The sequence below is a fragment of the Heteronotia binoei genome, chromosome 16, assembly GCF_032191835.1.
Source record: "Heteronotia binoei isolate CCM8104 ecotype False Entrance Well chromosome 16, APGP_CSIRO_Hbin_v1, whole genome shotgun sequence".
NCBI classification, from domain to species: Eukaryota; Metazoa; Chordata; class Lepidosauria; order Squamata; family Gekkonidae; genus Heteronotia; species Heteronotia binoei.
The window spans coordinates 16,458,239-16,473,293 of NC_083238.1; the positions used below are offsets into that span (position 1 = coordinate 16,458,239).

The window sequence follows — 15,055 nt, forward strand, 5'->3', positions numbered from 1 at the left end:
GCGACGTCCCTCTTCACCGCGCAGCGTCTGTGCGGATTTCGCACTACTTGCTCCGCAGAACCTGGAAGTCCCGCGGCTTTTGCGTCGCAAATGTAAACCGCCAAAAACCAGTTTACATTTGCGACGCAAAAGCCGCGGGACTTCCGGGTTCTGCGGAGCAAGTAGTGCGAAATCCGCGCAGACGCTGCGCGGTGAAGAGGGATGTCGCTCCGGAATAAGGTAAGTGCGAAAACGACCTTTCTCTCAGAACTCTCTCAGCACCACCTACCTCACAAGGGGACTCCTTGTGGAGAGAGGAAGGGAAAGGTGATTGTAAGCTGTTTTGAGACTCCTTAAGGCAGAGGAAAGTAGGATATAAAAGCCAACTCTTCTACAGACTCAGGTAAACTATGGTAAACTATCCTGAGTCAGTAATAGGTAGCTCCATGTGTTCACCAGCGTATTGTCACTGTGATGAATTGCATCTCCTGCCTTAAAGGGACAATGCTATACGAATAAACATTTAATATTTAAATTTACACTGAATGATGTAATGTAGAAGGTTTTTTAAAAAAAAGCATAGCCGCTGTTCTAATATATACCGATTTCGAAGAGCTCTTCACATGAGCATTGATATCTTGTGAAAGAACAAACTGGAGTCTTGGGATATCTCAGAATAGCACTTTTTTTGTTGTACTGTAAGCCCTTACAGACTACTGAATGACTATAACTTGGTATAATAATAATAATAATAATAATAATAATAATAATAATAATAATAATAATAATAATAATAATAATAATAATAATAATAATAATACTTTTTATTTATATCCCGCCCTCCTCGCAAAGCAGGCTCAGGGCGGCTCACAACACGTAAATACAATGTACAATAAAACCATATACAATAATTACAATTTCAATTATAAAATCATCCTTAAAATCATTAAAACTTACATTAAAATTAACATTGTGGTGCTATAACTTAGGTCTCTAGTAAAATTCAGTGACTAAAATATGTCCAGCGAGACTTTCTTGACTCGGCATTAGGTGAAGGCTATTTCGAAGAGGTAGGTCTTACAGGCCCTGCGGAATTGGTCTAAACATCGCAGGGCCCGTACCTCCTCCGGGAGTTGGTTCCACAGTAGGGGAGCTGCTATGGAGAAGGCCCGATCCCGGGTGGTCTTCAATCTGGCCTCCCTTGGCCCAGGGATATTCAGCTGGTATGCCTCAAATGATTGCCAGTTCGTGTTTCCTCCTTGCATGTTTTTTCTAGCGATAGACACCAAACGATCCTGTGACAAATTAACTTCTCACCCAACAAGAACAAAGTTGTATGAATGCAGTTCACCATTTCGGTGTTAGGGGCATGAAGGTTAAAAAAAAAAAAGTCTGTTTGCTTTGGCAAATTAGGATCCAAACAGTGACTTTCCTCCTGTAGACTTTGGACACTCATGCAAGGGAGACGTAAAATGAGTCAGACTAACAAAACTCAGGGATCGGATTTAATTGTGAGCAATACTACGACATATTCAATTGGTGCAGGCTTGCTGACCTCACCAATGAAAATACTATTTAAGATCTGGCAACCAGATGTTTCACTAGAATAAGCAGCTGCAAGCAGGGCTTCTTTCAGGCCACTTCAACAGCGACTGTGGAAAGGCTCCAACAGAAAATATGATTGTGTTCCCTTTTTTCTTCGCCTTGCTTTGGGAGAGAGCTCCTGGCTGGGGGTTCAAGGATGGCGTACTGCACAATTCGATTTGGTTAGGTAAGAGAGTTCCTTACATTTACATCATTCGCCCTAGGCTGAAGAAATAGTTGTTCTTTGTTATGTCACCACAAAAATGCCTTTGCAAAAACAGACAGCACCTTCCTGTGATTTTAACTGAATGAGGAATCATTACGTGGTTTGCCTGAATGTTCTTAACTTTACTTTCTAAAAAAAAACTGTGAAGCTTTTTATGCATGTGAAAGAATGCCTGTGAGATATGAGCAGTGGAAATTATATTATCTGAAAACTTGAGCTGAAATGAAAGCTAGATCTCTAGAGATGGAAGAGAGTAAGAGCCTAAAAAGAAACAGCTGCACAGGATATGTACCATTCATATATGTGAAATTCCTTGCATTTTTTTAAAAAAGTTTGGAAAATATGCCTTGTTAAAGAAATGGTTGGGCAATGTTTCAAAGTGGCAGAATTCTACTTATGAGCATTGGTAACTAGTTCAACCCAGAGTCGAAAACGACTGGTGCTTGCACAGGGGACTACCTTTATCTTTTTCATTGGTTTTATAGGCAGACCCACAGTGGTAAAGTTGGGGCTTCCACCCAAAAAACAGCATGCCCATAACAGCCCTCCCCCACAGTGCAATATCACCCCAGCATTCCCCATTTGCAGAATCGTGACCCAGTACTGGGCCACAGAAGCTTCAATACCGGGTCACAAGAAAAGCCAAAGCTAGCCCCGTCCTCAGCAAAGCATGAGCTCTGCTCTACTTCTTTCCTTTACTGTATCTCTGTTGTGCAGAGAAAAGCTAGGCTTGAAGACTGACACAGGCTGCAAAGCCTGAGCTCCATTTTCCTTCCCTCCTTCCTCTGTCTCTGTGTTATGCAGAGAAAAGCTAGGCTTGAAGACTGACACAGGCTGCAAAGCCAGAGCTCCGTTTTCCTTCCTTCCATCTCCCAGTGTCTCTATGTTGTGCAGATAAAAGCTAGGCTTGAAGAATAACACAGGCTGCAAAGCCTGAGCTCCCTTTTCCTTGGAGACCTCTATAGATGAAAGAGACAGGCTTTCCTGTCTCCTGGCTCCACCCCCAAAGTCTCCTGGCTCCACCCACAAATTTTAGTGGGCCACGAAGAAGAAGTGTAAAAACCAGGCCATGGGGGGAGGGGAAAGTTTGGGAAACCCTGACTTCCTCCATATAATGATGCCTTAACGTACATTTACCCACCCCTGCCTGCATCACTGCAGCAGTCCATGAGTTGGACTTGAGCCCTGACTTAGATGGCCCAGGCTAGCCTGCTCTCATCAGATCTTGGAAGCTAAGTATGGTAGGCCCTGGTCTGTACTTGGATGGGAGACCACCTCGGAAGTCTGGGATTGCTATGAAGAGGAAGGCAGTGGCACCTCTGAACATCTCTTGTCTTGAAAACCCAGAGGGATCAACATACTCTGCTATGCTTTGATTTGACAGCACTTCTCACCAACATCTTCCCTAACTCCTAAATTGTCAGGAACACCAAAGACCGCACATATTCACCCTGTACTGCACCAGCTGCACTGGCTCCCAGTGGAGTACTGGGTCAGGTTCAAGGTTTTGGTACTAACCTTTAAGGCCATGAGCAGTCTGGGACCCAGGACTGGATTAACAATTAGGCCAAGTAAACACTGGCCTATGGGGCCCCATGCCTTTTGGAGCCCTGGGCTGGCTTTCCCTCCCAGTTTCCCGCCCTGCTCGCAGCCCTCCAAGCCTGCATACACAGCCAGCAACTGAGCTGCTCTTTGCCCGACTTGCCTGGTGCGGCTGCTGCTGGCATCATCGTCAAGTTTGCCTCTCCCCCGCAGCTTAGTAAAAGGGGCTTTTAAGAAGGTGCCTGCAGACTGCAGTGATGGCCATAGATGGCAGGGCGGTAGGCTTCCCAATCCCCAGGTCCCAGCGGGGGATCCCCTGTTTTGACAGGCTTCTCCCCACCCCCAGCCAGCTGGCCGGCGGGGGAAGCTCCGCCCCCACAGTAATCCTGTAGTTTTAGAGCTCCTGCAGGTTTAGAAACCTGCAAACAGTTTTTAAAATGTGTGCCTTTAAGGCTGAGCAGGAAGGAGGAAACAGGAAGGGCTTCATGGGAAAGGAGCAGTAACACTTTCCTCAGAGAACAGCCCCTCCCTTTGTTTTGCTTTCGTTTTCAGAGCGAATAAAGTTCTGCAGGAACAAGACCCAGTAAATATTTGTGTGTGAGAGAGAGGGAGGGGGCAGGGGATTCTCTGGTTTGGAGGCCCTTCCCCCCCTCCCCCCGCTTTAGAAAGTGTGAGGGGGGAGGGAAACGTCTACTAGGCACTCTATTATTCCCTACGGAGAACGATTCCCATAGGGAATAATAGGGAATTGATCCGTGGGCATTGGGGGCTCTGGGGGGGCTATTTTTTGAGGTAGAGGCACCAATTTTTTAGTATAGCATCTAGTGTCTCTCCCCAAAATACCCCCCAAGTTTCAAAACAATTGGACCAGGGGGTCCAATTCTATGAGCCCCAAAAGATGGTGTCCCTAGCCTTCATTATTTCCTATGGAAGAAAGGCATTTGAAAAGGTGTTCTGCCCCTCTAAATGTCCCTTGGAGTTCAATTATGCTTGCCACACCCTTGTTCCTGGCTCCACCCCCTATGTCTCCTGGCTCCACCATATTTGTCAATCGAATGGGAGAGGGTCAAAATATGTCCCAATGTGGATCGTCCTTCCCTAAACCCAGCCTGCTCATCTACCAAATACATTTCCTGAGTCAGCCAGCACTGCAATTTCTCTAAGAGATGACTAGCGTATAATTTGCCCAAAATACTCAGGAGGCTAATTGGCCTATAATTGGCTGGATCATCCTTCTGCCCGGACTTGAAAAAAGGGATGATGATAGCCTCTCTCCAGGCCTCAGGAATATCCCCTGTTGAATCAATATATGTGAACAATGGGGCCAAGAGAGAGGCCCACCAGTCAATATTATTTCAATAGATCTGGGGGTATGAAATCCGGGCCTGGAGCTTTGCGTCTCTTGAGTCTGCTGATCAGAGATCTGACTTCTCCAACTGTCACCGGAGGCCAAGGTGGCAGGTCTGAAAGGGCCTCGTGAATCAGGGGAACTGCAGAATGGTGGGGATCAGAATACAGCTCTTGAAAAAATGATTCCCAATTCTTGGGGGCAACAAAAGAGTCAATGGGGGAGATATCTTTGTAGGAGTGACTCGAGATCAATTTCCAAAACCCTGTTGAGATCTTCTCCTTGGATGACTGTATAATGCTATTCCACAGCACTTTCATGGCCTCACGCTTCTTTGTGGCAATCAGTTCTTTATAAAACTCCTTAGAACATGAGAGATGGTGTTGTGTACACGGAGTATCAAGGCCCACGGAATTCTTATACGCATGATACGCTATTTTTAGATCTCTTCTTGCTTGCTTGCATTCTTTATCGAACCAGGGCTTGGAGACGTTTTTGAATCTACAATGTTGAACAGAAGCATCTTGGACCAATAATGGTTTTATGAGGGGGCCCCCAAGATTTTGACTGCCTAGGGGCCTCCACAGGGTTTAATCCAGTGGGACCCATGTATCTGTGGAACCACCTCCTCTGGTATATCCCCTGAAGAGCTTTATGCTCTGCTGAGAACAACTTACTGGTGATCCCTAGCCCAAAAAACATCTGGCTGTCCTCGACCAGAGCCAGGACTTTTTTGACCCTGGCTCCTACTGGAGAGCCAATTTGGTGTAGTGGTTAAGTGTGCGGACTCTTATCTGGGAGAACCGGGTTTGATTCCCCACTCCTCCACTTGCACCTGCTGGAATGGCCTTGGGTCAGCCATAGCTCTGGCAGAGGTTGTCCTTGAAAGGGCAGCTGCTGTGAGAGCCCTCTCCAGCCCCACCCACCTCACAGGGTGACTGTTGTGGGGGAGGAAGGTAAAGAAGATTGTGAGCCGCTCTGAGACTCTTCGGAGTGGAGGGCGGGATATAAATCCAATATCTTCATCTACCTCACAGGGTGTCTGTTGTGGGGGAGGAAGGTAAAGGAGATTGTGAGCCGCTCTGAGACTCTTCGGAGTGGAGGGTGGGATATAAATCCAATATCTTCATCTACCTCACAGGGTCTCTGTTGTGGGGGAGGAAGGTAAAGGAGATTGTGAGCCGCTCTGAGGCTCTTCAGAGTGGAGGACGGGATATAAATCCAATATCTTCTTCTTCTTCTACTGGTGGAATTCTCTGCCAGACAACATCCACGCCCTGTGGGACCTTATGCGGTTCCTCAGGGCATACAAGACAGAGATGTTCCACCAGGCTTTTGGTTGAGGACAGCAATGGCACCTTCCCCTCCCCCATCCTGCTTTCCCCACTTATTGCAAGACAGTAATACATATTGTATGATCGCTCTGGTGCCACTCTGACGTTATTTTTAGCTGCTTTACCTTGTAGATTTTAAATTGTACAATTTATATTGCTAACTGCCCTGAGCTCTGTGAATACAGAGAAGGGCGGTATATAAATCTGACCTATAAATAGAATAAATCAATTGGCCAGTGGATTAAGGATTTATTTATTTATTATTTAAACTTCTAGGCCCCACCCCCATCTTTGCACACTGGGCTCAGGGTTGAAGACTGACACAGGCTGCAAAGCCAGAGCTCCGTTTTCCTTTCTTCCATCCCCCAATGTCTCTATGTTGTGCAGATAAAAGCTAGGCTTGAAGAATGACACAGGGCTCAGGGTGGGTTACATCAAGATAAAAAAAAACCCTCTAAAAACAACAATCTAAATCAATTATATTAGGTAAGATTAAAATACACTAGAATTCTAATCTATGCATTAAAATACAGTAGAATTAAAATACAGTAGAATTATAATTTATGCATTAAAATACACAGGGCTTTTTTTGTAGCGGGAGCTCATTTGCATACTAGGCCACACACCCCTGCTGTAGCCAATCCTCCAAGAGCTTACAGGACTCTTAGTACCAGACCTACTGTAAGCTCCAGGAGAACTAGCTACATCAGGGGTGTGTGGCCTAATGTGCAAAGGAGTTCCTGCTACAAAAAAGCCCTGAAAATTACAGTAGAATTCGAAATTATGCACAGAAAGCTTTCATTGTGTTCCCTGTACAACACTGAATGATATACATTTGACTCATATGTCATTAGCTGTTCCTTCAGATGATGGGTGCAAACTGAGTAACAGCGATGCTTTTGTTCATTTGTTTATTTCGACTTACATTTCACAAATGGGCTCATTATTTGTCTGTTTGAAGTTTTTTCACCCTGCCTTTTGACCATAAGAACTTCAGGGCAGTCTACAAGACAAAACCTTAAAAGAATAGTATCTAACATTACAATTAGCATCCTAAGCAGAAATACACCTTTCTAAGCCCACTGACCTCAATTGACTTAGAAAGGTTTAGCATCGTACTGTAATCGCCCAGGACAATGACCCAAAGGGCGATGTCCTTGGTGCCTCCCCTTTGGTGGCACTTTGCCAGTGGAAAAATAAGCCTTCTTTCCCCTCCCAACTGCTTCATTTACCAAGGTCACAGGGTCTTCCTTCTCTGCAATATCCAATGATGTGTGGATGCAGCCCAGATCTAAGAAGAAAGAAAACTGTATCTCCAAGTCTGGCTCCCTGTTTGCAAACCTGTAACTGTCAGTATTATGCCCACGTTGGCTATTCTCTCTAAATCAGAGATAATAATAATTTCTCATTAGATCCCTTCAGGAATTTGATCCATTTCCATGATGCTTAGGGTTGCCAAGTTCAATTCAAGAAATATCTGGGGACTTTGGGGGCGGAGCCAGGAGACTTTGGGGGTGGAGCCAGGAGACACTGGGGGTGGAGCCAGGAGCAAGGGTATGACAAGCATAATTGAACTCCAAGGGAGTTCAGGTCATCACATTGAAAGGGACAGCACACCTTTTTAAATGCCTTTTTTCCATAGGAAATAATAAAGGATAGGGGCACCATCTTTTGGGGCTCATAGAATTGGACCCCTGTGTCCAATCGTTTTGAAACTTGGGGGGCATTTTGGGGAGAGGCTCTAGATGCTATACTAAAAATTTAGTGCCTCTACCTCAAAACATAGCCCCCCCCCAGAGCCCCCAATACCCACAGATCAATTCCCCATTATTCCCTATGGGAATCGTTCTCCATAGGGAATAATAGAGTGCCCAGTAGACATTTCCCTCCCCCCCCCATGCTTTCTAAAGTGGGGGGAGGGCCTCCAAACCAGGGAATCCCCTGCCCCCTTCTCTCTCACACACAAATACTGGGTCTTGTTCCTGCAGAACTTTACTTGATCTGAAAACGAAAGCAAAACAAAGGAAGGGGCCGTTCTCCGAAGCCCTTCCTGTTTCCTGCTTCCTGCTCAGCCTTAAAGGCACATATTTTAGAAATGGACCTGCAGGAGCTCTAAAACTGCATGGTGATTGTGGGGGGCGGGACTTCCCCCACCGGCCAGCTGGCTGGGGGCTGGGAAAAGCCTGTGAAAACGGGAGATCCCCCGCTGGGACCTGGGGATTGGGAAGCCTAATGATGCTCTAGTAACTTCTAAAATTTGGATATGACGTGAATTGGCTACATAGCACAGACTGTTCCCTTGGAAGTGTTGCTGATGGCCACAGGCAACCACACTATTTAGCAGCAATCTGTGTTACAACTCCTATCAAGCACTGCGGAACAGAGTTATGAGAGGCAGGGTTGTTTAGTGGGCAGAGAGTCAGACTAGGATCTGGGAGCCCCCAGTTCAGACCCCTGCTCTTCCTTGGATTTGATGGATGACTGAGGGACAGTCACACCCACTCAGCATAATTTGCCTCACAGGGTTGTCGTGAGGATAAAACAGAGGAGACGAGAACGATGCAAGCCGCTTTGAGAAAGGCGGGGTACAAATGAAGCAAATAAAGAAATATGGTAGAAGCATGGAAGCAACTTTCCCATAATAAATTTTAGATTGAGCTTCAGAGGGAAAGGTTCAGCCAGCTTGGTTTTGGATCAAAAAAGGAAGATTTTGATGTTCCTGCTGTTAATGAATAACATCAAAACATAGTGAATGAACTTTCTCTGTTATGCACTCTGCATTGGGAAAGATTGCAGAAACCTTGGGCAGCATGTCTCAGGTTCAATGTAGCCAATAACACCATCTCTGTTCCATCTCATGCTGGCTGGTTGGCCTAAACAAAAAAAATAAAAATAAACAAGTGAATTGATGTGTAATAAGGTCATTAACATACAGGAAAAAGGGGGAAGAGAAACAATCAGAATCTAGGGATTTAAAAAAAGGTAAATAATTTTGCCAAATTCAGGCTTGGCTTTAACTCCCTCTACAACAAAGTTTAGATCCAGAGCAGGGTGAAAGAGAGAGAGAGAGAGAGAGAGAGAGAGAGAGAGAAGAAAGAAAGAAAGAAAGAAAGAAAGAAAGAAAGAAAGAAAGAAAGAAAGAAAGAAAGAAAGAAAGAAAGAAAGAAAGGAAGGAAGGAAGGAAGGAAGGAAAGAAAGAAAGAAAGAAAGAAAGAAAGAAAGAAAGAAAGAAAGAAAGAAAGAAAGAAAGAAAGAAAGAAAGAAAGAAAGAAAGAAAGAAAGAAAGAAAGAAAGAAAGAAAGAAAGAATTGTGTTAGTGTGTGTTGCACTGCTTGTATGTGGAGTGTATATGTTCACTAGCTAATGTATTTGTTTAAGAGTTAGATATCTGTATTTGTTCAAGGGCTAGATATTTCTTCTGAAAGGCCAAAGAAGTGGGCTTTGCTGTTTCTGCCTTCTTAATTGAAGTAACCAAAGCCCAATTAAATCAACCAACCAAATCCCAATTGAAGCTTTGAGAGGATGTATGCTTGACCAACTTTCATGTCTTTTTGAAGGTTATCTCTTTGATGTTCTAGATAAAATCACATTTGAATTTCAGTCATAAAAGGCTCACTGTCCAAGTAATAATCCCTTTTTTATGGTTGTTCTACATGCAAGCATAAACAGGCCTAAGCGGACAGATGGGCTTTGGATCTGCATGGAACATTTGAGAAGTGTTTCTTCCAAGACTCCCCGGGAGAATGATTTCCTCAGAGCCAGCTCTTGGCCATTTGAGGGGACATAATCACATCCAGCTAGGACTTTCCTGCTCTTTGGTGCCAGCAATGCTACCCCACCCCCCTCATTTCTCAGTTGGAAGGGGCTGTGCCTGGATAAATACTTTTATAAATATGCACTGAGTTTGCATATACGCAGATGCAAATTACTCGTCCACAGCACAGCAAATTGTATCTATAATTTGTATATTCTTCTAGAATTTCATATATGAGGGATAGTAAATGAGGCTCAGGGAACTAAACTGGCTTACAAACTGTAGTTAAAGTGTAATCTACCTTTAGCAGTTAAAGGGTATAAGGAGAAATGAAAAGAAAGAGTTCCTAATATGCCTATTTACCAAGAAGGGCGATAAACACTAAATTGTATACAGGGCTTTTTTTTTGTAGAAAAAGCCCAGCAGGAACTCATTTGCGTATTAGGCCACACCCCTTGATGTCACCATCCTTTCACACAGGGCTTTCTGTAGAAAAAGCCCAGCAGGAACTCATTTGCATATTAGGCCACACACCCCTTGTGCCAAGCCAGCTGGAACTAGGGTTGCCAATCCCCAGGTGGGGTCAGGGGATCCCCCGGTTTGGAGGCCCTCCACCCGCTTCAGGGTCGTCAGAAAGCGGGGGAGGGGAGGGAAATGTCTGCTGGGAACTCTTTTATTCCCTATGGAGATTTATTCCCATAGAAAATAATGGAGAATTGATCTGTGGGTATTTGGGGCTCTTGGGTTGGGCTGTTTTTTGGGGTAGAGGCACCAGATTTTCCATATAGCATCTAGTGCCTCTCCCCAAAATACCCCCCAAGTTTCAGAACGATTGGACCAGGGGGTCCAATTCTATGAGCCCCAAAAGAAGGTGCCCCAATCCTTCATTATTTCCTATGGAAAGAAGGCATTGAAAAGGTGTGCCGTGCCTTTAAATGTGAGGGCCAGAACTCCCTTTGGAGTGCAATGACGCTTGTCACAGCCTTGATCTTGGCTCCGCCCCTAATGTCTCCTGGCTCCACCCCCAAAGTCTCCCGGCTCCACCCCCAAAGTCCCCAGATATTTCTTAAATTGGACTTGGCAACCCTAGCTGGAACTGTGTTCCTATGCCTTCCTGCTCAAAAAAAGCCCTGCTTGTCTAATACAGAATCAATCCATGGGTATCTGGGACTCTACAGGAACTCTTTTTTTGAGGGGTTTTGGCAAGAGAAATTCCACCCAGGAGTTTTTTCCGCACTTTCCTGCATCGGCTTTTTGCTGCTGCCTTCCCCCCTGCTGCTTTTCGTGTGCATGGAACAATTTCAAGTCTCAAACAACTGATGTCGGCCCTATAGGATTTTCAAGGCAAGAGGCTAACAGGTGGTTTATCGTTGCCTTCCTCTTCAGAGTACCCCTGAAATTCCTCGGTGGTCTCCCATTCAAATACTAACCAGGGCCAAACCTGCTTAGCTTCCAAGATCAGGATAGCCTGGGACATCCATGTCAGGTCAGCTCTGGGCTGCTTTCTGAAGACTTACAAAATCAGTCATTGCTGTAGCACTATAGCAATAGCTGACGTTTTTAAGGTGGACTTTTTAAGGCATTTAAGTAATGGTCTGGCACCCTCATATCCACCATTCTCCAGACCCCTCCCCCTAGAGGCTTGTGAAATCTGATTTTTTTTCTCACCATCTTGGAGTGGATTGTATTATTAATATATGTATTAGGGACGGTGGGTATTAGGGAGGGACGGTGGCTCAGTGGTAGAGCATCTGCTTGGGAAGCAGAAGGTCCCAGGTTCAATCCCTGGCATCTCCAACTAAAAAGGGTCCAGGCAAGTAGGCGTGAATAACCTCAGCTTGAGACCCGGGAGAGCCATGAATGGGGCTGTGGCTCAGTGGTAGAGCATCTGCTTGGGAAGCAGAAGGTCCCAGGTTCAATCCCTGGCATCTCCAAAAAAGGGTGCAGGCAAATAGGTGTGAAAAACCTCAGCTTGAGACCCTGGAGAGCCATGAATGGGGCTGTGGCTCAGTGGTAGAGCATCTGCTTGGGAAGCAGAAGGTCCCAGGTTCAATCCCTGGCATCTCCAAAAAAGGGTGCAGGCAAATAGGTGTGAAAAACCTCAGTTGAGACCCTGGAGAGCCATGAATGGGGCTGTGGCTCAGTGGTAGAGCATCTGCTTGGGAAGCAGAATGTCCCAGGTTCAATCCCCGGCATCTCCAACTAAAAAGGGTCCAGGCAAGTAGGCGTGAATAACCTCAGCTTGAGACCCTGGAGAGCCATGAATGGGGCTGTGGCTCAGTGGCAGAGCATCTGCTTGGGAAGCAGAAGGTCCCAGGTTCAATCCCTGGCATCTCCAAAAAAGGGTGCAGGCAAATAGGTGTGAAAAGCCTCAGCTTGAGACCCTGGAGAGCCGCTGCCAGTCTGAGAAGACAATACTGACTTTGATGGACCAAAGGTCTGATTCAGTATAAGGCAGCTTCATATGTTCATTATGTATTTTACTGCAGATTTTAAACTTTTAATTATTATATGTCCCTTTGTTGTAAGCCGCCCTGAGCCCTACTTGCAGGGAAGGGCAGCCTAAACATCTAATAAAATAAAATAAATAATAAAAATTTTTTAAAGCCCTTCACTTGCATAGCAAGGGAAATGATGGTTGCAAGAGTCTGGCGCCAGTGTGGGCCAAACCTATGTAATCACACGCTTTCACGTTCAGATCACATGATAATGCACTTGGCCTTCATTCTTACCAAGAGGCCTGGAGTAAGGAAGGCTTGGAAAGGGTATGAGGGACAGGAAAAACCTAGGAAGAAGAGGATTATAGCACCATGTCCTGTGAGCGCTTGAAAGAAAAGGGGAGCTCCAGTTTAGAAACACAAAACACTCCATGTGGAACCAGTGAAAGACGATGCACACATGCAGAAATGTCATCAGTACAGGCAAATTACTTTTATAAGCCAATAAAAGAAACTAACATTTCTGATTATTCTCAGTGCATCTAGACCACCCACAACATGTTTCACAAAGACAAAAGCTGTTGCAGTTTCTTTAGCAATTCCAAATAATATTCCACTGTTGACAATAAGTAGCACATCTTGTCTTCCCTTGAATTTAGAACTTTTAACTCAACTGTGGCAGCATCTGTTGGAAAAGAAAGAAGTGTTAAGTCCTTTTGATGTTAATTTTCTGAGAACTTTTAACCCGAATCAATGCCATTTCCTTTCTCTCCCCCTTGTGGTCATTATTTTTCCTGCTGTACAGCCAGTGGTATCATGAGGGCTTAAAAGAACAGCAAATTTTGATAGCGTTGTTATGCTCCAGCACTATAATTCTATAGTGTTATTACAATGACCTTAAAAAAAAAAAGTCCTCCAGAGGCTTGGCAGGTAAAATGCAGGGAAAACAGTGTCTGATAGAGGAAAGGGTACCAAAACATGTGTGTGAATGCTTCACTGCTAATGTGAACGCTTGAGGGCCAATGTAATTTGACTATAGGGTTGCCAAGTCCAATTCAAGAAATATCTGGGGACTTTGGGGGTGGAGCCAGGAGACTTTGGGGGTAGATCCAGGAGACATTAGGAGTGGAGCCAAGATCAAGGCTGTGACAAGCATCATTGAACTCCAAAGGGAGTTCTGGCCATCACATTTAAAGGGACGGCACACCTTTTCAATTCCTTCTTTCCATAGGAAATAATGGATAGGGGCACCTTCTTTTGGGGCTCATAGAATTGGACCCCCTGGTCCAATCTTTTTGAAACTTGGAAGATACTTTGGGGAGAGGTACTAGATGCTATACTGAAAATTTAGTGCCTCTACCCCCAAAATAGCCCCCCCCCCAGAGCCCCAGATACCCGCAGATCAATTCTCCATGATTTTTTATGGGAATAAATCTCCCTAGGGAATGATAGAGTTCCCAGCAGACACTTCCCTCCCCTCCCCTCGCTTTCTGACGACCCTGAAGCGGGGGGAGGGCCTCCAAACCGGGGGATCCCCTGCCCCCACCTGGGGATTGGCAACCCTATTTGACTGTAAAAAGGGATTCCTGATCAGGATTGGGGCTGTGGCACTGACGAAGGCAAGATTGCAGGGGTGCCAGATACCCACTGGCCACTGGTGGGGGATGGGGGCATAGCAGGGTTTCCAGGCCTTACCTTTGATCTGGCAGGGTCTCCTGGGTCTTCCCCAGGATCTTTGTTTGCATGGCGTAATGACTTCACCTGGAAATGACAACATCACACCGCCATCATCACATAGGAAATGACAACATCATATAGCAACACTCTAGATTTTGGGCAAAACTCTATGGTTTTGAGCCCATATTTACCATAGAGTTTTGCCCAAAGCCTAGAGCGTCACTGCGTGATGTCAGCGTCATGGTGATGCCACTTCTTGGTGACATCATCACAATGCTGCCATGGTGCGACAACATTTCCAGATGATATCGTTGTGCCATGTTTCAAGATATTTGCGGGCCAGGTTTCCTCCTGCAGGAGCCTGCAAACACAGGGGAATTCCCACCTGGACCAGAGAGCAGGCAAGCCTAGGAGGTAGGGTTGCTAGATCCAGGCTGGAAAATACATGGAGACTTGGGGGTGGAGCCTGGGTAGGACAGAGACCTCAGGGAGCCTTGGGATGGTGAGGCTTGGGGAGGGAAGCAACCTCAGCAGGGTATAATGCCATAGAATCCACCCTCCAAAGCAGCCATTTTTCTCCAGTGGAACTGATCTTTTACATCTGGAGAGCAATTATAATTCTGGGTGATCTGTAACCCTCACCTGGAGGTAGGCTTCCCAATCCCCAGGTCCCAGCGGGGGATCCCCTGATTTTACAGGCTTCCCCCCTCCCCCAGCCAGCTGGCCAGCGGGGGAAGCCCCACCCCCACAGCCATTATGCATCTCCATGAACGATTTCCATAGGGAATGATGGGGAATTGATCTGTGGGTATCGGGGGCTCTGAGGGGGCTGTTTTTTGAGGTAGAGGTGCCAAATTTTCAGTATAGCATCTAGTGCCTCTCCCCAAAATACCTTCCAAGTCTCAAAAGGATTGGACCAGGGGGTCCAATTCTATGAGCCCCAAAAGTGGGTGCCCCTATCCTTTATTATTTTCTATGGAAGGAAGGCATTTTAAAAGGTGTGCTGTCCCTTTAAATGTGATGGCCAGAACTCCCTTGGAGTTCAATTATGCTTGTCACACCATTGCTCCTGTCTCCACCCCAATGTCTCCTGGCTCCACCCCCAAAGTCTCCTGGCTCCACCCCCAAAGTCCCCAGATATTTCTTGAATTGGACTTGGCAACCCTCCCTGGA

The 15,055-nt window shown here is 45.8% G+C and overlaps 1 protein-coding gene across 1 annotated transcript in view; it reads left to right on the top strand.

The window, feature by feature from the left end:
- The first annotated feature begins 1,458 nt into the window (after positions 1 to 1,458).
- Positions 1,459 to 15,055, top strand: part of TNFAIP6 (TNF alpha induced protein 6) — a 37,051-nt gene continuing 23,454 nt past the window's right edge. The window contains exon 1 of the mRNA XM_060257287.1: positions 1,459 to 1,750. Within this exon, the coding sequence (XP_060113270.1) occupies positions 1,657 to 1,750 (94 nt within the window). The 5' untranslated portion in view covers positions 1,459 to 1,656. The remainder of the gene's footprint in view (positions 1,751 to 15,055) is intronic.